We start from the raw sequence: 27,373 nt of genomic DNA, 5'->3' as shown, positions 1-27,373 counted from the left end.
GAATAGAGGGGGAAAGAGCACCAGGCTCTCCAGCTGGGGAGGTGCATGTTGGGAAGTGTCTGGCCTGCTGTGGTAAGTGGATTGTCTCTCTGGCCAACCTGGATTCAGGGGTAGCCATAACATAGAAAACGAAAATCCGTGACTAGTATTTTTAATTGTTTTAAATTTAACCTTTATTTAACTAGGCAAGTCAGTTAAGAACAAATTCTTATTTACAATGACGGCCTAGGAACAGTGGTTAACTGCCTTGTTCAGGGGCAGAACAACACATTTGTTGATGATTTGTTTCATTTGGTATAGTATGTATTATTTTGTGGATGTAAAATAAATAAATAAAAGCTAGGTGGCTAACGTTAGCTAGGCTAGGGGTTAGATGTTAAGGTTAGGGTTAGGAGTTAGGTTAAAGGGTTAAGGTTTGTGTTAGGGCAAGGGTTAGGTAACATGCAAAGTCGCTAAAAAGTTGTTGCAAAGTAGCTAAAAAGTAGTAAGCAGTTGCAAAGTTGCTAATTTGCTAAAATGCAAAAGTATTCCGTGATGAGATTCGAACATGCAACCTTTGTGTTGCTAGACGGTCGCGTTATATGTCGACCCATCCACCCCGACCAACCACACTCCTTTTGTTTTTGCATTAAGTAACCTTCTGTCTTCTGTCTTTGGGCTCCCGGGTGACGTGCATCTCAGTGCTAGAGGCGTCACTACAGACCCTGGTTAGATTCCAGGCTGTATCACAACCGGCCGTGATTGGTATGCCCATAGGGCGGCGCACAATTGGCCCAGCGTCATCCCGGGTTAGGATTTGGCCGTGGTAGGCCATCATTGTAAATAAGAATTTGTTCTTAACTGACTTGCCTAGTTAAATAAAGATTAAATAAATAAAATAATGTAACCATACCAAATGTAACATATCATACTAATTTGAGTGTCATGGATTTTCATTTTCTATGTTACATCTAGTCTATGAGACCAGATTGCTCTGGCTGGGTAGAGGAAGAGGAGCCTCTGACACATGTTTCCAATTGGGGAGGTATAGGATAGGAGGGCGGGCGGGAGGGAAGGAGCGTGGCATGGGGAGCTTCATGCTGGCTAAAGTCTACCTCAGCCAAGCCCAGATGAAAGTGGACGCATGGCTATCCCTCCCTCCCACTGCCCCAGATAGCAGCCCAGTGTGGGATCCTCTCAAACCGCCAGAGTGATGAGCTACAACCCAGAAGACAGGCCAAATTTTTAGGTGCCACAGAACACATATTACTGAACAGTCATGCATGTTAGAAAAAATGCCAACTCAGACACATACCTCACAGTGCACCAGTGAATCAGAAAGTTAATGAGCATTAAAAGGAAAAATAATGAGTGCTGAACTGGGAGCATGATTGGTGGTGGTAGCATGTAGTGTTTATTTCAGGTTTAAAGAGTACCTCTCCCCAGCTCCCTGTCTTCCATTTGGGGCAGCGGCGCCCCCGGCAGCTCCTCTCCTTGCTGGGTTGGGTCAGGTGTTTACAGTTGTCCTCTGGAACAGGTCGACCGGATCGGGTCACACAGCTCACCTTACGGTTCTTCGATCCTTTACCACATGCGGCAGAGCACTGCAACAGGAGGTCAAGAGCAGGTCAAATGTAATAAATTGTTTATAGATAGGGGGTGTACAGAGATCAAATACCAGAACAATGTAAAATACTAGATGACAGATGAGTATAGTATAGAACACTTTTATCATTCACTTGAATAGTTTTTCAGTCTACTTCTTCTTGAGAACAAGATCACATGTACAGGGCTTCAGAGTACACAAAAGGTTAGTGACATTTTTATTAGCAAATACGGTATGTAACATGAGGTGGGACATAAGATCATGTGAATAGGTTTGAAACGTACATTTAGCACGTTGACATGACTTAAGATATTAATGCACTGCCATTTACACACAAAACAATCTCTACAGTATAGCATTTTAGATTTTAGTGAATGCAAGCTGAGCGTACAGAAATGTGCGACGGAAGCGGAGGCCCCTCTGTTAAACGGATGAAGTCCACAGAAGGTAGAGTCATGAGAGCCAAGCAGCACACAGTCACCAGCCACGTTCACATCCAGGTTCATTGAGCTGGCCCAGGTCTAACTCTGTCTGACAGGCAGGCACCCCACACACCAGCACCCCCCAGCACAGTCAGGCGCTCCCAGGCCTGTGAGTTCAGTGGGGCTGTTGGGTTGGGGTTGGGTAATCAAAGCGTCTCAGAGTGTGAGGACAGATAGGATGCGACAGGCCCTGGGTTGAACGAGTGCGTAGCCCAGCATGACGGCACTGCGCTGCCCAGCGAGGGATCGCGCCGGACAGGAACCCACAATGACCTTTCACCTCATTTAGGAGAGGGAGGGCGGGGCTAAATGTCACCAGAGCCCATAGGACAACGAATGGCTCAATAAGGAGGAAGTTACCCCCCCCCGGAAATGACTGTAGAGATGTGAGCGCCTTGTGAATGGATATACATCATAGGCATTTCATTTTATATTAACAAATGAAAAGAAAAGCACAAAATGACAAGGAATGACAAATATAATGTTACTAAAGTCATTTAATTTAAGGGATTGATACTGTTTTACATGTTTAACCACAGACACCAATTTCATATAATAAACTTGATTGAAAATGAAACCTTCATTCGAATGTTAGTTTATTCCATTAACAAATCGAAAATGAAGCCAAAACACCAACAATGTGTGATTACTTGCTGTATTTTTTTGCTCTAATGAATTTCAATACACATAAGAGAGAACATTTAAATGTTCTGTACTGTATGTGTTTTTTTTTACATTTAGGCAATCTGACTTAGTCGCCCAGATGTTCCCCACATGCATACATCTGGTTAGAGGCTGTTATTGGGGCCCAGCAGTGTGAGAGTCTGTCACCAGTTACAGTTAGCCCTCCTTTATAATAACCACTTGAGGCCAGATATCAGTCTGCATGAGAACTTGAGGCTGCGTTTACACAGGCAGTGCAATTCTAATATTTTGCCCCATTATTGGTAAAGCAGCTGATCTGATTGGTCAGAAGACCAATTCATGGAACAACGATCAGAATTGGGCTGCCTGTGTAAGTAAACACACCCTCAGAGCGTGCAGCACACTTCTACTTTTAAGGTGGTTATTGTCCATCTATGGTGTTTTAGTTACCATAAAAAATGTGATACTATTGATTCACCCCTTGGCCTATGAGTAGACGTTACAGTGGTGTTTGGAATTTGGAGTGAGGTAGACATGAAGAGTACACACACAGGCTATGATCATGGTCATGGAGGGCCATTTAGGAGAAATAGCATTTTACAAAGGTTTAAATCATTTAATAAAATGCATTTACAATGAGGGGCAGGCAGCCAGACTGCTGCTTTTTAAAAGTCAGACCATTCCTCAAAGTTTGATATACTCTTTAAATGAGCTTTCCAGCCATATTGCTCTGCACCAATAACGTTCTATTACCTTGGGAATCATTACAACACTGGGGAAGTAAATCACCAACCAGTTCTCTATATCCACAAATTCTGTGGGTATGCACTAGACACCTTCCTTTCATGTACTTAGCTAGTGTGCGTGTTCCATGCTGGAATTTACCCTTCAACCTACCACGTGCACACCATTTAATAAACTAGACTCTATATTTTAGCATACTCCGAGTGAAATTTATACTTTCATGTCAATGTAAACTGTAATCATCACAAAACTACCTTTAATCTACAACACTATTTCCAACTATCACACTATTTTCAACTATCACGCATTCAGACACAATTTTATTTTATCATTAGATCAGATGCTTTTATTACAGTGTCAAATAAAACAGTGGCCTCTGACAGACCACTACTTGTGCCTAAAATACACCACATTCCGATGCCTGTGTTCCGTCCTGGAATTCTAAAGAACCCAGGCGACAGGGCCTTTCGGGCCCCCACAGACAACAGGGCTTTCCCGGCTTTTTTTCCTGGGATCACAGCCCTTTCCCAGAAGCCCATCCATGCTGATTAGATGTACAGGGAAGGGGCCCCTCCCAGATCAAACGTGACCCTTGACCCCCAATGCACTCCTGTATTGTCTTTCTGACGGGCTCTCATTTGAGTCACTGTCACTGGCCCCCCGCCATCGGAACAATGTCATCAACCCGCCAGTGAAAAGGGGCAAGGGGGGGACTGGCGAGAGGCGGATGAGGGGGCGACGTAGTTAAAGAGAACGTGTCGTCAGGCGCACAAAAAAACATGTCAGCCATTAGGAATGAGCATAGTAAATGGGAGTCCTTCTAGCCAGTGTTACAGAGAATAAAGATTTACCTTGGTACGAAAGGCATTGAACTCTGGCAGAGACAGAAAAATCATAATTGCTCAAAGAGATCACTGGGTCCCTGACCTCATAAGACAACAGAGATATTGCTCAGTGATTTGTACATTTTCATTCACTGAAAACGCCCCTTTCAAAACACCAGTTAGAGAGCTCAAGTAATGCTCTCTGCAGAGAGAACTTGCAGAGAATTTCCTATCTAATCCATAGTTGATTTGGTTAACTATATGGACCACTTCCACTTCCATATTCCTACTGTAATTAGTGTAAAGCCAAAACCGGTAATCTAAAGGTAATCTTCTTAATTAAAGCACAGACATGTTGATGAGATTTTTAACAGGACTTCAAGGTTGCCTGTGGTAGTATAAGTGAATGTGTTCACTTCACTGTTAGTGGTTCTTCATGGCAATTATCTCATTCAATAAAACTATTTTTAACAAAGTGTTCCAGAGTGTAGGTATCAGTTTTCTCCCTCAGCACTAGTCCTACTGTAACTAAGATAAGGTCAGGAGTGCAGATGTCTTGTCTCTCTTCTCTCATATGACCTCCATTTTTCACTTCCGATATCCATACAATAAAACATGCTTCTGCACGCTAAATCAACTAGCTAGAGGATTGACTAGCAAGGAAACAAGTATAAATAGATGTTTTGGAACTTAGTTTGAGAATAAGCACTTGTTCGTGATGGTTCGTGAATCGTGAACATTATATTTTACGGTAAATACTATAAATGAAAGAAACATTGGTTTTTAATAGTATCTCTACTTCACTTTAATAGTTACCTTTCTGTGAGCGAACAAATTCAGCAAGTTCAAATAAAATTAAATATTGACATGACATTATAATGAAGTAGAAATAAATACAGATAATTACATAAATATGCACAAATGTCCTTGAAACCCAGACTAATACTGCCATATGGAATGAGAGGCATAGAGTATTTTATTTCAAGAGCCTGTTCATATCATCAAACACATTGTAAATGCATCATGCCGTACTGCTAAAATATGCACCCTAAACTCCAACAAGGAGCCAAGCTGTAATTTGTGGCTCTAGATAAAATAATACAACTGTGTTTTATTCTACACATCAAATGATCGACAATTCCACATTGCAATGAGACTTAATGCGTGTGGAGTTGTTTCAAGTAGGGTAAAAAGTTACACACTCTTATTGGATTCGTCATAATCAACCCAAACCTTATGCTACCTTGTCAATACTCATATGGAGACTGTTAGAAATGATCGTTTTTCTTTAGTGAACAATGTGTGGTGAGAAATACACTCACTTCCTGCTTGAGAGCTGTGTTAACAGGCCCTTAAAATACGGTGTGATGTCTGCAACTTATGCACACACATTAATTACCAGGAGGTTACAGTTAGCCTTAGGAATGACTGGGTGGGCTCCAGGCAGAGGTTGCGCCTAACCACAGGTCCAAGATCAGTTTTCAAAACATAGACCCTGGATCTGTGCTTAGGGCCAACATCCTTGGATGGCCTTAACATCATGATGAATGAGAATGAAAATGCAGCCCTCCAGCAGAAGATAAAGGCGGGTGGGGTTAATAGAGAATGAGGTAGACACATATGACTGGCTCAGAGGATGAGCTCCAGGTATATAGAACACTATAAACTCTCCCTGTGCTCGCAGGTACTGACTGTGTGCTCACAATGCTAGGACAAGGGGCATTCTCTTTCAGCTACAACCAAAATAGGTTTGTTGGTGAATAAATGGAACACACTTCAAAAGTTATCTTTACCTTTAAAAAAAAACTATAACACATTTTCACCTAACATAACTACTTTTTCTTTTTTTTTTTTTTTACATAATCAATAATCAACTCATCATGAAAAAAAAGCAAAAAATTGATTATGAAAAACGACTCAAAACAACAGGTGTTTACATACATATCTATGTCACAATAGACCGTTTGTGACTAAGTTATTTTTGTTATTTTTTAATGTTTACATCTCATTTCTCCCTTGTTTTGCAAAAGCACCATTGTAAGTATCATAAGTTAATGGCTAGTTGAGTTGTGTTTGTTCTAAGTGAGGTATGGTTGAGCATAGCATATTTTCACATGTGTATTGAGCACTGGTGAACACACCAAAATAAACTATTTACAAAGCGAATATATAGACATATCTAACAAGACATAAATACACTCATATCAAGCACCTTCTGAGCGGTGGGCCTTGGACCTACTGGTTGGGCTGGGTGCTTATGTCTGTGCTAGTAAAAAGGAGGGAATCTGGGTCAGGACTTCAAGCTGTGGTAAAATGACTATTACCTTGAAGAATCACATAATATATCAAATAACATGGCTATCACCTTATTCTACAGTCCTATTTCAGCTGGTGTTTACCTGTTCTTTACTGAGAAACCCTATTGTTTCTCAGTAAATTTGGCATAATTGGCATAATTGGTAACTAGCCGGCCCATACATGACTAAAAAGTAATTATTAGTTCATTACCATGTAACTACCATTTTACGACGTAATTTCTGAGTAAATAACAGTGGACTGTAAAATAAGGCAGAAACATAAGATAATTAGTAACTTCTCTATAATTAATAAGGAGCAATCTGCCATTGCTACATCAGTTTTTTAAACTTTTAAATATGTAAGCTTGTTTCACCCCTTTGTTGGTGAACAATGTAATTGTAAACAAAACACTGTATTAAAACATGATTAAAACATGGATGGTCAGTCCATGCATCCATAGATCTGTCTATGACTTTGACAGTGATTACATTTCTCCAGCCCCATCCCTCAGCTGTTTACTGAAACAGTGGTGGGCTGGTGCTTTGTTATTGTTTGAACTGCAGATTGCCCCTTTAAGACCAATTGAATTCTTACAGTTATGATGGTCAATAAAGCTTTAGCATCAGAATGATATATATAGTGCCTTCGGAAAGTATTCAGACCCCTAAACTTTTTCCATATCTGTTAGGTTACAGCTTTTTTATTATTTATTATTAAATTGTTTTTTTCCCCTCATCAAATCGACACACAATACCCCATAATGACAAAGCAAAAACAGGTTTTTAGAAATGTTTGCTAATTTATAAAAAGGTGAACCTTCACCACTAGTCTGAGGTCCTAAGCGCTCTGGAGCAGGTTTTCATCAAGGATCTCTCTGTTCTTTGCTCTGTTCATCTTTGCCTTGATCCTGACTAGTCTCCCAGTCCCTGCCACTGAAAACTGAAAAACATTCCCACACATGATGCTGCCACCACCATGCTTCACTGTAGGGATGGTGCCAGGTTTCCTCCAGACGTGACGCTAGACATTCAGGCTAAAGAGTTCAATCTTGGTCAATCTGTCATGTGCCTTTTACTGTGGAGTGGCTTCCATCTGGCCATTCTACCATAAAGCGCCTGATTGGTGGAGTGCTGCAGAGATGGTTGTCCTTCTGGAAGGTTCTCCCATCTCCACAAAAGAACTCTAGAGCGCTGTCAGAGTGACCATCGGGTTCTTGGTCACCTCCCTGACCAAGGCACTTCTCGCCCCGATTGATCAGTTTAGCTGAGCGGCCAGCTCTAGGAAGAGTTTTGGTGGTTCCAAACTTCTTCAATTTAAGAATGATGGAGGCCACTATGTTCTTGGGGACCTTCAATGCTGCAGAAATGTTTTGGTACCCTTCCCCATATCTGTGCCTCGACACAATACTGTCTCAGAGCTCTACGGAAAATTCCATCGACCTCATGGCTTGGTTTTTGCTCTGACATGCACTTTCAACTGTGAGACTTTATATAGACAGTTCCAAGTCATGTCCAATCAATTGAATTTACCACAGGTGGTCTGCAATCAAGTTGTATAAACATGTTAAGGATGATCAATGAAAACAGGATGCACCTGAGCTCAATTTCAAGTCTCATTACAAAGGGTTTGAGTACTTATGTAAATAAGGTCTTTCAGTTTTTTTATATTTAATATATTTGAAAAAAAATCTAAAAACCTGTTTTCGCTTTGTCATTATGGGGTATTGTATGTAGAGTGCTGAGGATTAAAAAAAAATTTTTTTAGAATAAGGCTGTAACGTAACAAAATGTGGAAAAAGTCAGAGGGTCTGAATACTTTCCGAAGGCACTGTATATCTCTAGAGTACAAAAAAAATGATATAGTCCCAATGGGGTTGGTGCATTCACTTGGACTCTTTCCAGGTTATTTTCTTTGCAACGTGTAAAAACTATGAATAGCACCAACACTTGAGTATACTGTATCTCCATTATTTGGGTGTTTACAAAAAAAAACAAGGCATCTTAAATTCCTGACATACAGAAACATTCATCAATATTTGCATATGAACAACGATTGACTGTGTGCGAATACAAAGAGGTAAGACAGAAACTTTGGAGGTTAATGCTACTGTATATACAAAGGAAACCAAGAAGAAAATCTCTTAAGTAATAAATTATATTTTAAAACAATATCTTACAAACTAGCTTTGATTCTGAAATACCAACTGATCCTGAATTTTGAACACTGACTAAGACTGATAACAGAGAAAGTGTTCTTATGGTCACAGCTGAAGCGTTTCATATGTTGTACTTTTTGGTGTGTTGTGTGTATTGTGTGTTTATTTTTTCTCTTAAGTGCAACAGAAATCAATTCCCATCTGTCTCTAGAAGGATGACCAGTCTCAGGCACCAAGGGAAAGGGTAAAGGTGAGGTGGAGGTGAAAAATGGAGTTTCCAGCATGTAAGTCTACAGAACCATCCTTCTCCCTCAAGTTTAATTCTTTGTTTGTTTTGCCTTGTCATGCTACACAGTTTAGTGGTGAAACTCTGTGTGTGGTGAAATGAGAGGACTGTTCAAAAAAGAGGGGGAAGAAAACAAAAGGGATATATTTACGAGCGTACCGAGCTCCATGGGTCTGTGCTCCAGTGAGGGCTAGACGGGCACGACTGAGTATTGCACTGCTCACGGTCGGGCGGTTTGTCAAGAATCTCACAGCTCAGATCGTTAAAGCGCTCTCCGTTGGGCCTTTGACACGCCACGAGCCGTGTCTTTATTCCTCCCCCACACGGCTTGGTACACTGCAGGACAGAGCAGAGGTAAGAAGGAGTGTGTAGACAAAGTCGGGACAGTTGATTCACGCCATTGTTTATCTAACGTACAGTTTGTCATCCCCACCCAACATACACCTACCTATCTAGGACATCTAACCCCTAATTTCTAACCTTTAACCCGTCACCCCCAACACAACCCAGGAGGCACATGAAGACATACAGCCCAGCAATTTCATAAGAATGGAATTCTAGAATAATAACCGCTGTCAGAACGCCAAGGTTCATAACGATGGGATGATGTCATCAAAGTGCAACTAAACCCCGCAGTGTATCAGTGCTGTAGGGCGAATTGTGTTCTCTCACCTCTCCCCAGTTCCCATAGACCCACTGTGGACAGGGTCCGGACTCACAGGAGCGCTGCTCGATGGGTTTGGAGCGCTCCTCACAGTTGTTGACAGCATAACCATTCTCATCCTGGCAGACAACCACACGCCTCTGGAAGCCGCCCGCACACGTGCTCGAGCACTGACGTGACATGGAGGAGAACACCGTTTGAGACAGATGGATAACACACTCTCACACATACAGGTGTGTGTGCACTAACTCAGAGACAAGCAAGTAGACATCCAAACACTAATACATGTACATGTACTCATCCATGCAAATGTATGGCGCTCATCTATACACACATAGCTCACTCAAACAATGGGTTACAACAAGAATACATTTACCAAGAAACAGTGTCACATACTTCAGACCTTTGCACATACACACATCAGCTACAATGAAACAAGTGCACACACAAAGACCAACACACAATTTTTAAATAGAAACGATAACACACTAACATACAGTATGTGCAAAAAGGCACCCATTGACAGACAAGTATACAAAAGCACAAATACATCATTCTTGCAAGTGTCAGATTGACCTCAGAGACTATGTGCTTTAGGAAACTGGATGGATAATGCACTGCTATATTAAAACACATATCCTCTGGAAAAGGAAGGAAGAGATCCCAAAAATAGCCATTGCTATTTCCTATGATCTTTTAAATAACACCAGCTATTTGGGGACACAGATTGCTGTGCAACTAACTGTAATAACCCTGTTTTGAATAACAGCTATACAATAGACTACTCACTGCCAAAACCATCAGCAAAAACTCATTGACCACTTGGGTTAGGATACATGACGTTGTTACATCACAGACAGACAGCCTCATAAAGGTCAACATCAACACAAGACTGAGATAGTGCTCAGCTGTGCTGCCTTCCCACTTATACGATTGTAATGGAAGACCACTTAGGTTGTATGCATTCATTTAATGTTAAGGAACCTAGGACACCAAGATGATTGTAAATGGTGTCCAGTGTAAGAAACTCACCGCTCCCCAGGGTCCTGTTCTCCACTGGTGGGCCTGGGCTCGCCCTCCACCGCGCCCGTCGGCAGTCGGGGGCAGGTTATTGCGGGGGCCCCCGCTGGGTGAGGGGAGGGGCCGAGAGTCACTGGAGCGGGCAGCAGGGCACTGGGACATGGCACACTCCTGCTCTGTGGCCGGACGGTCATCAGCGTCACACTCCACTACGTCCACTATCTGATCACTGAAGTTCACACACACCACCTGGCGCGTGGTCTTCCCCTGCCCGCAGGATACAGAACACTGTGCACACACACACACACAGGCACACACACACAGTAAGAAACAAAGCATATAAACACAAACAGAACTTGCTGCAGCAGCTTAGGTCAGTGTCTTGTCTCTTTAAACATGGCTGACCCCTGTTTTAAGATCTTCCTTAAAGAAAATGAAAGAGAGCTTCTGCCAAAGACTCATGCTGCTCCAATTACGTCTGGCCAAGTGGAGTAAACTGGACTGTATCTATCTTGCATAAGACCTGGAATTATGCAACAACTGTCCACTGTACTGTACTGTACCATGCTACTGAGCCAGGGATTACACTGGCCAAGGGTTTACTGTCTAGGACTCAACAATGCTGCCTATTTCAAATAGGTGTGGATATTGCACAAGCATCTCCCAATCCGAAAAATGGTGTAGTTACTGCACTTTAACAGGCCCTGTGTAGGCCTATGCACAAGTTAAAACTACAACACTTAGGTTGCTTTTACAGTTAGGTCTTATAATGGTAGAACAGCCACTAAACGTCATGGCCTAACTGGGACATCCGCCATACCATAGCTATCACTCCCTCCATCAGGGTTCATTTCCAGTTCCATTCCATATCAAGAGCGTGTTAAGTGAACGTTTAGAGTCAGAGCGGTCTCTCTCTGTGGCTCTGTTTGCTGTGGCCTTGGGCTGAGCTGCTTCCTGCCTGCCTGCCTGGAGCCCACTGAGTTGCTCTGGAATAAATAAGCAGTCAGAGAGACCCTCCCTCCCACAGCCTGTATCTAGCTATCTGTGTGTGTGTCTATGTGTGAGTGAATGTGTGTATGTGTGCATTCGTGCGTGTGTGTGTTTGTGCGTGGTGGCCATAACTGCAGCATGGTGGGAGTATGACTAGTGCTCTCTGTCTGATGAGAAACATCTGCAAACAAGGACCCTAGCCCCTCTCTCCAGCCCCTTGTTCCTCAGGCGTCCCACTATCCCCTTGCCAACCCTCCAAACACACCAAAGCCTGTTTCATCTCCTCCTCCCCTTGGACCAGAGAAACACACAATCACACAAAGTGATTATGAACAGTGGTCTGAAAGGTTCAAACCACAGCTAAACAAACCTCAGATATTATAATCCACTGAGCTGGCTAGAGATTTCATTGTGAAATACAACTTAATGAACAGTACCGACAGAGCATAAAATGGTAGTCAGATTTCCCTCTCGAAGATTTCACTATGGATTTGAAGGTTAAAGGCCCAGTGCAGTCAAAAACTTGATGTTGCTGTGTTTTATATATATTTCCACTCTATGAGGTTGGAATGATTAGTTAAATAAGAAATAAGAAAGAGAGTTCCAAACCTCTCTGCCAATAACAGCTAGATTTCAGTTTTCCCCTCCCCACTTACACTACATGACCAAAAGTATGTGGACACGTGCTCGTTGAACATCTCATTCCAAAAACATGGGCATTAATATGAAGGTGTTCGATTGAGTTGACGTCAGGGCTCTGTGCAGGCCAGTCAAGTTCTTCCACACCGATCTTGACAAACAATTTTAGTATGGACCTTGCTTTGAGCACGGGGGCATTGTCATGCTGAAACAGGAAAGGGGCTCCCCAAACTGTTGCCGTAAAGTTGGAAGCACAGAATTGTCTAGAATGTCGTTGTATGGTGTAGCATTAAGATTTCCCTTCACTGGAACTAAGGGGCCTAGCTCCTCTACAAACCTTTACAGTTGCCAGAGTTCTCCTGGCATCCGCCAAACCCAGATTAATCCGTTGGACTACCAGATGGTGAAGTGTGATTCATCACTCCAGAGAACACGTTTCCACTGCTCCACAGTCCAATGGCGGCGAGCTTTACACCACTCCAGCCGATGGAAACCCATTTCATGAAGCTCCCAACGAAGAGTTCTTGTGCTGACGTTGCTTCCAGAGGCAGTTTGGAAATCGGTAGTGAGTGTTGCAACCGAGTACAGACGAGCTCTTCAGTAAGGCCATTCTACTGCCAATGTTTGTCTATGGAGATTGCATGGCTGTGTGCTCAATTTTATACACCTGTCAGACATGGGTGTGGTTGAAATAGCCGAATCCACTCATTTGAAGGGGTGTCCACATACTTTTGTATATATATTGTTGACCACTCCCAGACAGTCCTAGCAGAATTCTTGCTTGAGAATTTGCTCTGTGCTAAAAAGCAATTATTATAATATTTTGACCATTTTAATTGAAAACAATCACGGCAAGGTACATAGTTGTTACTCAGAAATGATTTGATATTGAGATCAAAATGGCTGCATTGGAACTTTAAAGAGATTAGTAATGGATATATGGATTTTATATCCTTAGCCACAAGACCCTGTAGTAATGTCAAATATTTTAAGTGTACATGGTAAATGCATTAAACATTGGTGGTTGATTGAATGAAAGTAGTTACTTACAGATGTCCATTCAAGGACCTTCCACTGTCCGCAGGCCACTACAGAGCACACCTCCCTGGCCGGGGGCTTGGCCAGGTGGGAGCAGGCAGAATCCTCCGCAACCCCACCCTGGTTGTCACGGCAACTGACATAGCGCATCCGGGTCCCTTTGCCGCAGGTGGCGCTACACTGTGGTGGAGATGGAGGCAATTAGTACAATTGTAGTACAATACGGTAGTATGTAATTGCTTCATTGAGTGGTGGAGTAACTGATAGAACCAACCTGTGTCCAGGAGCCGAACCTCCACTGGGTTTTGTGTGGGAGGTGGGAGGGCACTTTGGTCCCCGGGGGAACCGGGTGGCTGATGGGACACTGGGTCAGTTCACAGTCCTACAGGGACAACCATACACATTCATTAAACCAATTACAGTGACAGAAACACATCTACTTACTGTGCAGCTCTGACAGGAGTGTACCCATCATCAGACTAAAAGTAACAGTGTTACTCTGACGGATCCCAGAAATACACAGTGTTAAACCCCTCCATCTGAATAACCTGATGCCTGTCATAACGTGTCACAGTGGAGAGGTATCCCAGTCTCCAATGCCAACACTGGCGTGTTACTGGGCTCCTCCTTCTTCCGCCATGCTCTCCTCCCCAGAGCAATCTCATGACCTTTGACCCCCTAGTTCTGGGTTGAGCAGAGAGGTGAGCAGAGAGGGGCCTAACTTAGGTATAGTTGTGTTACAGAGGGCTCCACATTCCACACTCATCCTCTGAGTGGAAATAAACAGGACACTGGCAGCCAGGCAGGCTGGAGAACACAGCCTCCGCAGCCTTACACTAACACAGTTAAATACATTGTAAAACATGGTGGTGGGGGTGGAAGTGGTGGGAATAATAAGAGAAAGAATGAAGGAGGCAACCAAGACCTGTCTATGACTGTGGGTGTGTGTTGATGTATGTGCATCTTTATATAAATAAAGGGGCACCATTTCAAACTGGTTAGATATACATTTAAATATGATTTTCTTGCAGCTTCCCATGTGTAGTTACAGGAATAAAAGTATAGATAGGCACAATGAGACCATAATTCCACCTAGCAACAACAAAACATCATTCAAAATATCACAAGAAACACTGCCTGTTTCTTTGTCATGCCTAGTTGCCAGGTCTTTTGGTGCTTTGGTTAAATTCTCTATCATTTAAAGCCATGCCAAACATTCCTGGACAACGAAAAGATAAACAACAGCATTTCTATATGTTTTAATAGTGAATATAATAATATAATATAATGAAATAATAATAATACAATGGGTTTTGTCAACAAAATCATTGACAATAATAATAACCAATAATGAAATCATTATAATCAGTAAACTCTTCAAGCATTGTGTGTGTGTGTGTGTGTGTGTGTGAGTGTGCGTGTGTGCGCGTGTGCGTGAGTGTGCGTGTGTGAGTGTGAATGTGTGTGTGTGTGTGTGAGAGAGTGTGGGTCTGTGTCTGAAAACTATTATTTCTTCCTCTGTCTTTGTTTCTTCCACTCCTTGCCTCTCCTTGAAAGTGGAACCTTCACTCCTCTCCCCCAATGTGCTTTGAGAAGGAGGTGAGGAATGGGGTAAACAAGGGGAGAATCTGAATTGCATTTCCTTGATTGCTCACGTCCTCTCTCCTGACCTCCTTCTCAAAACCAATTGGATAAGAAGGTGAGAGGGGAAGGACCTCTGAGACGAAGAGAGGAGGAGCGAGAATGCAATGAATCAAGAAAATGCAATTGAGATTCTCCCAATGACAGAGGAAGCATGTATTTGACAGCTATTAAAGCCCCCATGCAGTCTTTGTAATTGTATTTTTAAATCATCACTGTATGTCTAATAAATCACTGTGTTTATTTAATGAAAATAACTCCAAAGTATTTTTCATTTATTTCCCTGAGCCTCCTTTGGTCCTTGAAATGCTCAGATTGATCATGTGGGCGTTAGGAAACAAATGTGAAGATATTTACATACACATCCCTGATTGGCTGATAGGATGGTCTAGAGCCCACCCCCTTTCCCAGATGAACAGTCATTGGTCTATGATAATCATATCACATTATGACGTCATGATGTGGGCCAAAAGTTCCATCCTACCTGAACAGAAATTCCAGACATTATTTTCAAACAGCTCTTACACAATAAGGCCATTATTATAATTTTCACAATTTCAGAGTTATATTTCGACCTGATAGTAGGGCCGGGACGATGCCAATATCACGATACTCATTAGTATCGTGCCAAAGAAACAAAACACTTAGCGGATTTAACTTCTTTCGGAAAACACCCCTAATGTTGGATACAAACACCATTATGTTGTCATCCAGAGTCAAATGCATTTATTTTCCAAGCTAAACAGTAGCACACAATATTTTACATACAGCAGGTTTTTAAAGGACCAAAGAGTTTGGTCTGCTTTGTGTTAAAATGTTTGCCATGGAAAAAATATTGCAATACTGATATCGTCCCGCCCCTACCTCATAGTGTGTGTGGAAATCTCATTAAAAAACAGACCAAAATCTTGTTTTTTAAATGCACTGCCTCTTTAACATTTGTAGACAGTTCCAGGCTGACTGACTGACTGCTCAACCATAATACCCATAGCTTGTCCAGAAACAACCCCTAGCCCCTACTACCCAGAGTCTAGACACTTCTGGAGATCTGAGAGGGATTGATTGGTGGCGACATGGTGAGAGCTCCACCTTACCCTCTGAAAGGCTTGGTGGAAATTTGGCGGTATTGCTTACACCTGTCCAATCCTCTCAGATCTCCACAAATGTCTAGGATAGGGGCTGCTTCTGGACAGGACCCCACAACTCTCCGGACGTGTGGTGGACCTACAGCACGACTCAAGGCATTGGTTGGATGTTTCATTCCATTGCTATTCACACCCACGGCACCCTACCAGGCGGATCAGACAGTTCTGGGTAGCTGAACACAGTCTCCACCATTCACACCCGTACTTAATTCCAGCTAGTTAGATGTGCAAACACTGACTAACTATAGCTACAGTAGGGCCGTATCTCTAGTCTAGCAATAGATACTGTTGTTCATATCCGTGGGAAGTAGGGCTGCTGAGGGTGCTGCAGCACCCCGTAAAAAATCGGAATAAAAAACATATATTACTAAAATGTTGTCGATTTATGGGGGACATTTTTTTACCTTCACAAAAGTAGTGCACCGGGCCTTTACTAGCCCTGTATTATCAGACCGATATAGCCGTCTGTTGCGCAGGCAAATATTATTACATTTTTGTAATTTAAATTTTTTCACAAAGGTAGTGCACTGGGCCTTTACTAGTCCTGTATTAGCGCACCAATATAGTCATCTGTAGCATGGGCAAAACAGTTGGAAGGTTGAAGTCCTACTTTGAAAGGACAAGAAGTGTTGGCTGTGCACTTAACCAATGACAGGCATTCCATATTTAACCCCATCTACATGTGAAAATGGAAATGTTAAGTATTTTGGGGGGTTTCATATGCAAAAATGAAAAACAAGCCATTTTTCTTCTTCTATTTCTAGTCAAGAACGGCTAAACAAGCTATTTTCAATTTTCCGATTGCACCATTTTTACTCGGAAAACAACGATCAAACAGTGGCTCAAACAGTGGCGTGTATTCTTGGGAGTCAAGGGAAGCCAGGCTTCCCCAAAAAATGTACCAAGAAAAAAAGAAACAAAATAATGTATCTTTCGTCTCTGTTTCCAAAATGTCCTTCAATTCACAACAGGCTGAATGTATCTCACCGGAGAAAGAATCCGTGAACAAAACAGCGCCCCTCTGTCTCAGTATGTGTAGCCCATCTACCTAAGGTAAGCCAGCGAGCATTTGGCCTCCCTTGAGTATTTAAATAAATAATAATAATAACCAATTAGCATTGCACTAAACTGAACAAGTTCAGCTATGAATGGTGCTGGCACACCAAAAAAAAGTGTCAAGGGAAGACAGTTTGGATTTGGTTTCACACCAATCACATCATAAGCCAAACGTCATTGAATTGTTGCATCTCATTATGCTGTTGTCCATCGGTGGGTAGCTAGCTTGCTAAAATTGTCCCTTTCCAAAATTAGCCATGGATGGAGATAGGGATTTGGACTTAATACTTTTTAATAAGTTTTACTTAATTCTCTGTACTGGCCAATGATTATAATGGTGATTGTGATCCAACCATAAATGAATACATTGTATCCCTGGCCCGAGAGGATGGAAGTTCAATATGTAGCTAGATGTCATAGGCTAATGTTAACTAGCTGGCCTGGCGCAAGTTAGGCTAGCGAGCAAGCATTTTAGCCAGGTAGACTAGGACAACAAAAACTTAAAGCGCGTACTGCATGGCAGAGTCATAGACCGTTTAGGCAACATGAAAGAGGAGGATGACATTGGCGTTTCTCTACAATTAGGGTGAGTCAACACATTTTCTTCTACTTGCAAGCATGCACGTACGCACACACACACACAGAAATCAGTGCCAGGTAAAGCCACATAATATTACATTTACGTTTATTGAACTACATTGTTTTTGGTATTTTTAGTTGTCACTGTATTAGACTAAGCATAGGTGATTAGATAATGTTGAGATGTTACATTTGAAATGGTGCTGGAATAGTGGAAGCGGCACCTGTTTTCTTTGTGACTTGCTGTAACTCTCTGTGGTTCTAAATCAATAGCTGTTTAGCAGTCTGAAAATGTCAGGAACATTAACTTGCTTGACCATGCTGTTGGTCATGTAACATGCAATATGCTTTGTGGACTCCACCGGACAGATGCTGTTCTCCCGTTTTGTGATGAAACAAAGGTGTGGTTGAATTTATTCTGCCACTGTGTCTTCTTATTGTCTCGGCCTTTAGGCATATATATCACAGTGTCAAGGAATATGAACTATGCGTTGTTTGCTTATAGAGCAAACTACGCAACTATGACAAAACACAGGTTGTAATATGGCTTTTATAGGGGGGCCTTGGGTTCCCCGGTGATTTTACACACGCACCGCTACTGCGATCAAAACGTACACGGACCGTATGTAATCTTACCTCAGGCTAATTAACTTGACCGCCACAGCAATATAGACACCAACATGTTCTGTCAATTCTCCAGATCAACGTTAATTTCTGCACTTGGGCTGTTGTTCAATCGCATGCTGTATCACACCAGCTTTTAATAACTTCATAATCCTTCCTGAATCAGCTGATCATTTCCCCACGTAACTTAACAGCTAGACATCAAATGCGCATAACAACTATAATTATTGAAGAACCCTACTAATGACAGTATCGATTTCTGTTTGATTATTCTTGTTCAAGTTACTCTTTCTGTTAGAAGCATTCGATTTTGCAATCCATCCATTATTTGGGATATGTGTGTCTGTCACGCCCTGGCCTTAGTTATCTTTGTTTTCTGTATTATTTTAGTTAGGTCAGGGTGTGACATGGGGGATGTTTGTGTGTATTTGTCTCGTCTTGGGTGGTTGTAGTGTCTAGGGGGTTTTAGTAGAGTGTATGGGGTTGTGTTTAGTGTAGGTGTCTAGGTATGTCTATGGTTGCCTGAATGGTTCTCAATCAGAGACAGCTGTCTATTATTGTCTCTGATTGGGAGCCATATTTTAGGCAGCCATAGGCATTAGGCTGTTGTGGGTAATTGTCTATGTCTAAACGTTAGTAGCTTGTGTATGCACTTTTGTTTTGTAGCTTCACGTTTGTTTGTTTTTCGTATTAGTTTGTAAAAGTGTTCGTTTCGTGTTCATCTTCTCTAATAAAAAGGAAGATGTATTTATATCACGCTGCGCTTTGGTCCACTCTCTCACCAGAAGACGATCGTGACAGTGTCCATGAAAACTGTTATCACACCACAACATAGGGAGATACGAAATGCTATGAGGTTACAGTACACTTCCAAGATCTCATTACAAAACAAAGAGTCTGACAGCAACATCCAGGAATTTTACAGGATCATGTTCAATGTGTAAGTCAATTGTTAAATTCTTAGTATATGATATAACGAGAAACAGAAGTATCATAAATGTAAGGAAAGAAAGGTAGTATTTTATGTCACATGATTTTTGCCAAATCTGTAAAGAGTTTAAATATAGACTTTGATTCAACTCATTAATTATATTGAATGTATTTGTTCCACCCTTTATATCTTAATGTATTCACAATTATTATCACTAGTACCCTAGTTTATAGAAAGACCCATGTTGTGTACCCGTCTGCGGGTAGGTGTGTATGAGGCAAGTGTTCAGTCATCGTTGTGTATTCTTTTGTTTTTCTCCCCTCCTTCTCACTGGTCAACTGAGGTAGAGACAGGCGACCTGTAACATAAGCTCCATTCTGTCGTCTTTCCCCCTTTTCCAGCCCCAGAGTGGTTTAGGGTGTGCGGCCTCGGAGCTGACTTCACGGATGACTGGCTGGAATCACAGGGAGATGAAGTGACTGGTTCAGGGTCACTGGGCATGATGGCTGAGTCGGGAATTAAGGCCTGGACCAGGGGGGCCTCCCTGTGACCGGAGGCCCACCCCACCCCTCCACACCCCATCACAACCCACCCCTCCACGCCCCACCCAACCATGACCCGCCCGCCATGCCCCAGGAAAACGGTCCATCCTACCTTCCCACTATTAGCATGAAGAAGAAAGAAGCAGGCCCATATAAACTAAATTGATGCACGGAGAGGTTCATAAAAGTAGAGGCTCATGAAATGTGTGACGATTACTCCGCAACTGTTGTGTTCACCATCTATGTCTTGGTCTTGACACTTCAACAGAGCGGGAATTGTCTTACTGAAGAGGTTTTTCAGATAGGTTCACATAAGGTGTTAACAGACAGACATTAAGGTGGGAAACTATACTATTACACTACACTACAAGACTCTTTACAGACAAACGATACCCCTAGCAGACTGTAGGTTTGATTTACATAACCAAGGTGAGGACATTTTCCACAAATAATCCAGGAATGTTTTGCCCCATCACCAGTCCTGCCCCATGGCCTACTGTTACTGCAAAATCTTTGTTTCTGGGGTTAGAGCCAGCTCCCACTCCCCCTCCATCACCCATCCCCAGACCCCCTCCTGTTCCTTGACAGGAACCTGCCGTGGACAGGCCCTCTTTCCTCCTCCCTCATGCTTGATAAGGGGATGGACTGCTGGAGGGAGACAATCCCAGCTATGTGTCTCCGTCTGGGGGTAAGAGCCAGCACAGCCCCCCTCTAACCCCTGTCTAGACAACAAGGCCTTATTGAGTCCAGGTGGTAATGGACTGGGTGTAGGACTTCCTTCCTACCTCACAGTGTGCCATTGACTGTACCTGTGTCTCAGCCTGCACGGGGAACCCCCCTTTCCTCACTATAGAATTGAACACCATTCTACAACTGGAGGGGATAGGGCAAGTCACATGGTCAGCTCACAACCAAGCATTCGAGTAGTGTGTCAGGAGCGGGTTAGGGTCTTGTGTGGTCTACTGAGTCTGACAGTCAAGCCCTGGGTGGCCTAATACTGAGAAAATTGCATGTAGGCCTCCCTAAAAGTTATATTCTCACAAATATCACTTGAAAACTGAGTAATATCCAAGGGCTGTATATAAAAGCATTTTCACAAAATGAGAAGGAATCCACCCCATTGCTTTCACTTATCCCGTGTCAATTGTCCAGATCAGTGCAGAGGAGATGAGGGGAAGTTCTAGAGATGTTGAGATGGGTCTTAGTGGACTGTGTCCTTACCTGAGTGTCAGTGGGCCGCGTGGCAGCGTTACATTCAGTGTCGTCCATGACGGACCCGTATGACCCCACAACGCACTTTACCGCTCGCATCTGGTAGCCTGGTCCACACGAGGTAGTGCACTGAGTCCACCAAAGAGAGAGTAAGAGAAAAGAGAGATATAAAGAATGAGAGCAATGGAGAGAAAGATAGAGAGGGAGAAAGAGAACGTCAGAGAGGGACAAAAACAAGCCAACGTAGAAAATCTCCCCAAAAATGAGTAACTGAATGGAAAAGAAGTGCACTCCCTGACGAGCCTGGTCAGACTAGTGCCAGCAGATAACAGCCTTCAGGATCATGATGCATGAGTAATTCATCTACTTTCCACTTCTTTTTTCCACTGTAGCCAAGTCAGTGGGTACACACCACACTCTCTTCTACCTCACTGACTCCAATGAAATGAGGTCAAACTTGTGTGGCAGCAACTTCAGCTAAGATTCCACGCGCTTCATTAAACAGCTTCAAATGTACATTTAACATGATTGCCTATGCCATGGTATAGGAACACCTAATCTCCATCACACGTTTAGGCTTACAGGCAGTTTACACACACAAGCTGTGTTAAGATGAAGTGCCCAGTTTTGATTTGCTAAACGTTGTGACACCTTGCTACAGAGAATGATTTGTTTGCGTCCTGAGAGATATAAACTGGCAATGCATTAGCAAGCATAAATATAGGGGAGTATGTCTACACAGATTGTGTACAGATTGTATATGCTTATTTTGGCACGGTCAGCAATGTGCCTAAACAGCAGAGTAAATGGGGGATAGACTAAATGAGTGGCTTATCTTTCTCCTGTCATTGTTCTACATCTGGAATAGTGGAGGCTGCTGAGGGGAGGACGGCTCATAATAATGGCTGGAACGGAGCAAATGGAATGGCATCAAACACATGGAAACCATGTGTTTGATGTATTGAATGCCATTCCACTGATTCTGCTCCAGCCATTACCACAAGCCCATCCTCCCCAATTAAACCAACCTCCTGTGATCTGAAGAAAGTTCATTGGAGATTTTATTTTTTAAATCACATTAGGCTCTGTATAGCCTCATGGACACATAACTAAAACTCTGAAGCAAAATGGGTTATTATGATAGATTGTATAAATAGCTGCTTCATTGGGTCATATTCTAATATTAGAAACAGTTGGACACAGTTGGAATGACACATAATAAGTTCAGATAATCGTTAGCTGTTACAAGACACAACACTATAGTCTTTGAGGAACAGGGGGTGACTGGAAGCCACAGATGTCACCTGAAACACAGTGTTGGCAAACAGATCATAATATTACCTGCCACAAAACATGTCACTCTACTGTATGTCAACTGTACAACACGCGTGACTCACCTGTCCCCATGGTCCGACCTGCCACGAAGCACAATCCTGCTGCTGACACGTCTGGACTGACTCAGGCTTGGACATAGAGTCACAGAAGCGGTCGTCCAATCGGTCCTCCGCAAACTGGCACCATGTCTGCCGATGCTTGTACCCTTTCCCACACGTCACCAGGCACTGCAACAACAGTCAACGTGCACAATGAGAAACAGGGGCACATAGATTGACATGTACAGTAAGCTAGCTATGTGTGTACAGTGTTTGTTTGTGTAGGCGCACTCAAAGCCTTTTGAACTGCTCGACAGAACATGTAAACTATACAATAAAGCTAGTTACTACCCCACAAACACTGGTACAGTAGTGCACCGTACATGGCAAGACATACCTATGAAACTCATTATCAACATTAGGATTTTCCTTTGACCAACTTCCCTGGCGCCCAGTTATTTTTAATACTTCCTCTTTATATTATAGGAGTAGAATTCCTTAGTCAAACAAATTCAAGATTATTCCCATAATTCTGTCCTACAAATGTTATTTTTACACTATGTCTGCTGTCAGGTGTAGAATCAGAACCCTGATTTGGCTGCAAACTGGTCGTAGTGTAAAAAGGCCATCTGGGTACAAAATTCCTCAATTTGCTTCAAATGCTAAGCAACATTCCCAAAGCGTAGTCCAAACATTCTCCATAGAACTGACCTCAGACCAGTCTCCGGTCTGATTACCTTCAAATGATTAGCTTCAAATGCTAAGCAACATTCCCAAAGCGTAGTCCAAACATTCTCCATAGAACTGACCTCAGACCAGTCTCCGGTCTGATTACCTTCAAATGATTAGCTTCAAATGCTAAGCAACATTCCCAAAGCGTAGTCCAAACATTCTCCATAAAACTGACCTCAGACCAGTCTCCGGTCTTCCACGCAGGACATAGGAACTCATTGCAGTTCTGGACGGTGGTCAGCTTGTCTCTCTGGCTGCACTTGCTCTCATCACTTCCCGCCTCAGAAGACTTTCCACACACAGCCGCACGACGCCGCGACCCTCCTCCACAGCTCTTGGAACACTGCAACACATGCACACACGTATTAAACCTTTTCCTTCTCTTTTTATAAATCCCTTAAAACTATAACAGGCGTTCTCACCTCTGACCAAGATGAGTACTCCCATCCTCCTGGGTTACAGTCTCCATGGCAACTCTCCTTGTCGTCAGGTTTGCGTTGACTGCTGCAGTAACGCTCGTCAACCTTCTGGGTCTTTCCATCGGCACGGCTGAGTTTGGCACAGTAGATCTCCAGCGTACGATATCCCACTCCACATGGGACTGTACACTCGCTCTTCCTCGCCACATGCCACCTACACAGACAGGAAAGGTCATAGGTGAGAGACGCTGACAGGATAAAACTGAACTTTGTATCAAACAGCATACATATCACAGATATAAAGACTGAGAGTGATCAAGAAAATCTGCGATATTGACAGATAAAGCGATTGAGAGTGGTTTAGGCAGTACCTGATTTCACAGTCTGCGTTGCAGGGTTCTGTGACCATGGCTGGTCTGGCAGCCCCATGGCACCTTTGGTCTGAGACCACCACACGGTCCGACTCTCTACTACACAGGATCTTCCTCTTACGCTCTCCTGATGGGGTGGGAGAGAGGGTTTAGTTCCTTGGTCATGGTCCTGCTGCTTTTAGTTTCTCCCAGTACCTGGCATTGAATCAATAAATCGATTGGCTAGAAAGTCCACGCAAGCTTGAATTCTTTGGAGTCTAAATCAGACACTTGTCAAAAGGCAAGAAGGAAAACCAGCAGGAGTGTGTGCCTCCAGGAATCATGTGGTTTAAATCATAGCAAAATCATTTTTATTTAAAAAAATAATTCTAAGAAACATCACTCTTCCACCTATACCTTCTGTTCTCAATTTCTATAACCAAGCATTATGAGCTGTAAATCAGTAAAACTGGCAGTAAATCCCCATAGATAAATAGATATGTATTAGTGAAGAAATACACTGCAGGCTCTATTCAGGTTCAGCAATTTACCTGTCTGACATCAGCTTACTTGCCCTGAGGTGGGATGGTGGGAATATTTGAGGTGTGTCTTTAAAACTAGCACAAGTGAAATTTTCATTCAGTGATTTAAGACTCACAAAAAGCATGTCTTAACAGTAATGTGGATGATTATGACATTGATTTTGACAGCGGAAGCGCAGCCTATCCAGCCGTGACGGACAGTGACCATATGCTCATGGAACAAGAGATATGTGCTTTTCCCCGCATAGGTATTTCATAACAATAAGGATATTTTGATAGAAACAAGTCTTCATTTTTTAACAACTGGTTTAATAATCATATGCTGCTGGTGAGTCAACTTTTTAATGAAGAAGGATTGTTACTAAATTATGAGGATTTTTTTTATCTCGTTACAATATCCTTGTTACACCTAGAGAGTTCGCCATAGTCTTTGATGCTATTCCATCTGGAACTTTCATGTTGTTTAGAGGTGTAACCAGAATCATTACCTGAAGAAACTCAAAAAACACATTAACAGTACTTTTTGTGTTGAGCATCCAGACACAGTTTTACAATTATTTTGGCATTGTCAACATGTAAAGAAATTATGGCAAGATATTCATAGTTTTATAATTGTTAATATTCTTGATGACTTTTGTTTTTTTTATGGGAGAATGTGCTGCTCGGTTTCCTTAACTATAATAAGGATAAAGAAAACAAATGTTACCTCGTAAATCTAATTGTGCTAATGGAAAAATGTAATATTCATAAATGTAAATTCACAAATAAAAAAATAACACTTCCGTGTTTTCTATAAGGAATTTGAGCAATACCTTAAGAGCATTGTACATTCTTCTAATAAGAAAGCTGTTAAAAAAAGCAATACATGTGTATCTTTTAAGGTCTTTGTATAATCAAAAATTTAGCATATGTTATCATTGTCTGTTTGTATACTTGTACGTATACTGTTTTTTTTCTACAATAAAAGTGTTTTAAATTAAAAATTGAAAAATTTAAATTGAAAATGATTTTCTCTTAAATAAATATGTTGTAATATAATGTTTTTTCTCCATTTCGTTTAATTTAATTTAAAACCAAGCATAGCCATGGGGCTGCTTTTTTTCTCCTGCCCTATCCATTCACCAAGTAGCCAAGACAATCAACAAAGGGTTTGGTTCAAGATAGCTTTTTACAAATCTTTATCACCGAAGCTTTATTAAAAGGTCAATTTGGGAGCAGCAAAACAGTAAGCGGACATCCCCTTTTAATCTATGTATTGTAGGCTACATTATTTTAGCCAGCTCTTGGAGCGAGAGATGATGCCAGTGACCCTCGTTTTTAGAAACGTTTAAGTTATTTTCCTGTAACAATTTCTTGTTTTTCGTTTCATTAGATTAAAAACCAAGCCCTCAGTAGGCTACCCTTAGACTACTATAATGAATGGTTCAACAACAATGAGTTGGATATCTCTCTTATCCTGGCCATGCATAAGCCAAGTAGCCCATCCATAAAATGTTTCTAAATGGTCTACTGGTGAAACCTTTGCCGTTTTGCTTTTGCATTATTCACAATTCACATAGGCCTACCTGCATACACCATTTCGCTGATATCCATCCCCATTTCCAGAGTGCCTCTTGTCCAGTTACCAAAAATGCACTCCTCTTTTCTTATTCAAATGATTTACTCCTATAATGCCATATCAATGATGGATAAGCCTATATTTTGCTTATTGCAAATGTGCTTCACACATAGTCTACAATACATTTTAAAGGGAGCCTAGTGTTCTTTATTTCAGAAGAAGTGTCATGCGTAAAGACACGCATGTATGGGTCATTCCACGAAATGAGTGATATTTTCAGTAGAAATTGTGCACCAATATAGTATTTTAAAAGCCTGTTATATTAAATAAAGTGCCTTTATAATATACACCAGATGGAAAATTAAATACATCTGTTTTTTTATATGAATAAAGACTTGCTAAAGTGCCACAATTCAGCATTTTGACATGTCCCTCTGAGCACCCTCTGTGACTTAACCACAACATTACTCAAAGTTTTCACCATCATTGTAAAGCCCTAGTTATTATGTTGCTTTGACAAAGTCATTTGTGGCGATTGTTATTCATTTATTTAATGTGATTAGTGATCCATAAAAACATTTATAAAAAAAATTCCCCCTCATTTTAAGGTCAACCCTGTTATGCGAACTGAACTCTCATTTTAATATGGTAAAACTATTCCTTTTAATAAAAAATAAAAAAATAAAAAAACATTATAGTCAAACCCTAGTGTAAAAGCAGGTGAGCTGGTTCTAATCTTTGACATTTTCGGATGTTTGTGGTGGAAAATTGAGCGGGTCAAGCATAATATGTCAATCCTGTGACCCACATAATATGTCAATCCTGTGATAGACAGAGTAGAAATGTTTAAACAATTTCAATGTTTTTTTGTCAAGCTTGAATTTAATTGACCTTCTCTGTTGGCACACAACAAGCTTCCATTCTCCCTGTAACAGGGGTATTTATGGTTGATTTAAGATGAAATCGTCAACCCTTACGGTCAACCCTGTTATGGTCAACCATGTTACTTTACTTGGCACTTACTATCGTAATTTTGCTTATTTAACCTCTTGAGATGGGAAAATACGTTTTTTTATTAAGTTGAACATGTGCTCTTTATGACAGAATGTTTAAATTAGGTTAATAAATCACCAAGTTACACTACTCAAAAGGCACCCAATTGGTGGAACGACCTGTATAGGCCTATAGGTTAAGCAAGTACAACAATGTTGACTGCCAAAACTGTATTTTGCTGTTGCTATTATTCATTACTGTAGCCTATGCTATTTAATAAACAGACTAGGAGGAGAATTTTGCTGT

General features: G+C 41.8%; 1 protein-coding gene across 1 annotated transcript in view; it reads right to left on the bottom strand.

The window, feature by feature from the left end:
* LOC139535642 (A disintegrin and metalloproteinase with thrombospondin motifs 9-like) overlaps window positions 1–27,373 on the bottom strand; it is a 68,049-nt gene that overhangs the window by 21,025 nt on the left and 19,651 nt on the right. Inside the window, exons 19-29 of the mRNA XM_071335254.1 lie at window positions 23,996–24,122; window positions 23,628–23,838; window positions 23,381–23,548; window positions 22,498–22,662; window positions 21,110–21,229; window positions 13,645–13,752; window positions 13,383–13,550; window positions 10,716–10,991; window positions 9,692–9,853; window positions 9,179–9,355; window positions 1,416–1,583 (exon numbers count right to left, since the gene is read on the bottom strand). Coding sequence (XP_071191355.1) covers window positions 1,416–1,583; window positions 9,179–9,355; window positions 9,692–9,853; window positions 10,716–10,991; window positions 13,383–13,550; window positions 13,645–13,752; window positions 21,110–21,229; window positions 22,498–22,662; window positions 23,381–23,548; window positions 23,628–23,838; window positions 23,996–24,122 — 1,850 coding nt within the window. The remainder of the gene's footprint in view (window positions 1–1,415; window positions 1,584–9,178; window positions 9,356–9,691; window positions 9,854–10,715; window positions 10,992–13,382; window positions 13,551–13,644; window positions 13,753–21,109; window positions 21,230–22,497; window positions 22,663–23,380; window positions 23,549–23,627; window positions 23,839–23,995; window positions 24,123–27,373) is intronic.

Source organism: Salvelinus alpinus, chromosome 12, assembly GCF_045679555.1.
Source record: "Salvelinus alpinus chromosome 12, SLU_Salpinus.1, whole genome shotgun sequence".
NCBI lineage: Eukaryota > Metazoa > Chordata > Actinopteri > Salmoniformes > Salmonidae > Salvelinus > Salvelinus alpinus.
This window is presented reverse-complemented; position numbering and strand designations above follow the sequence as displayed.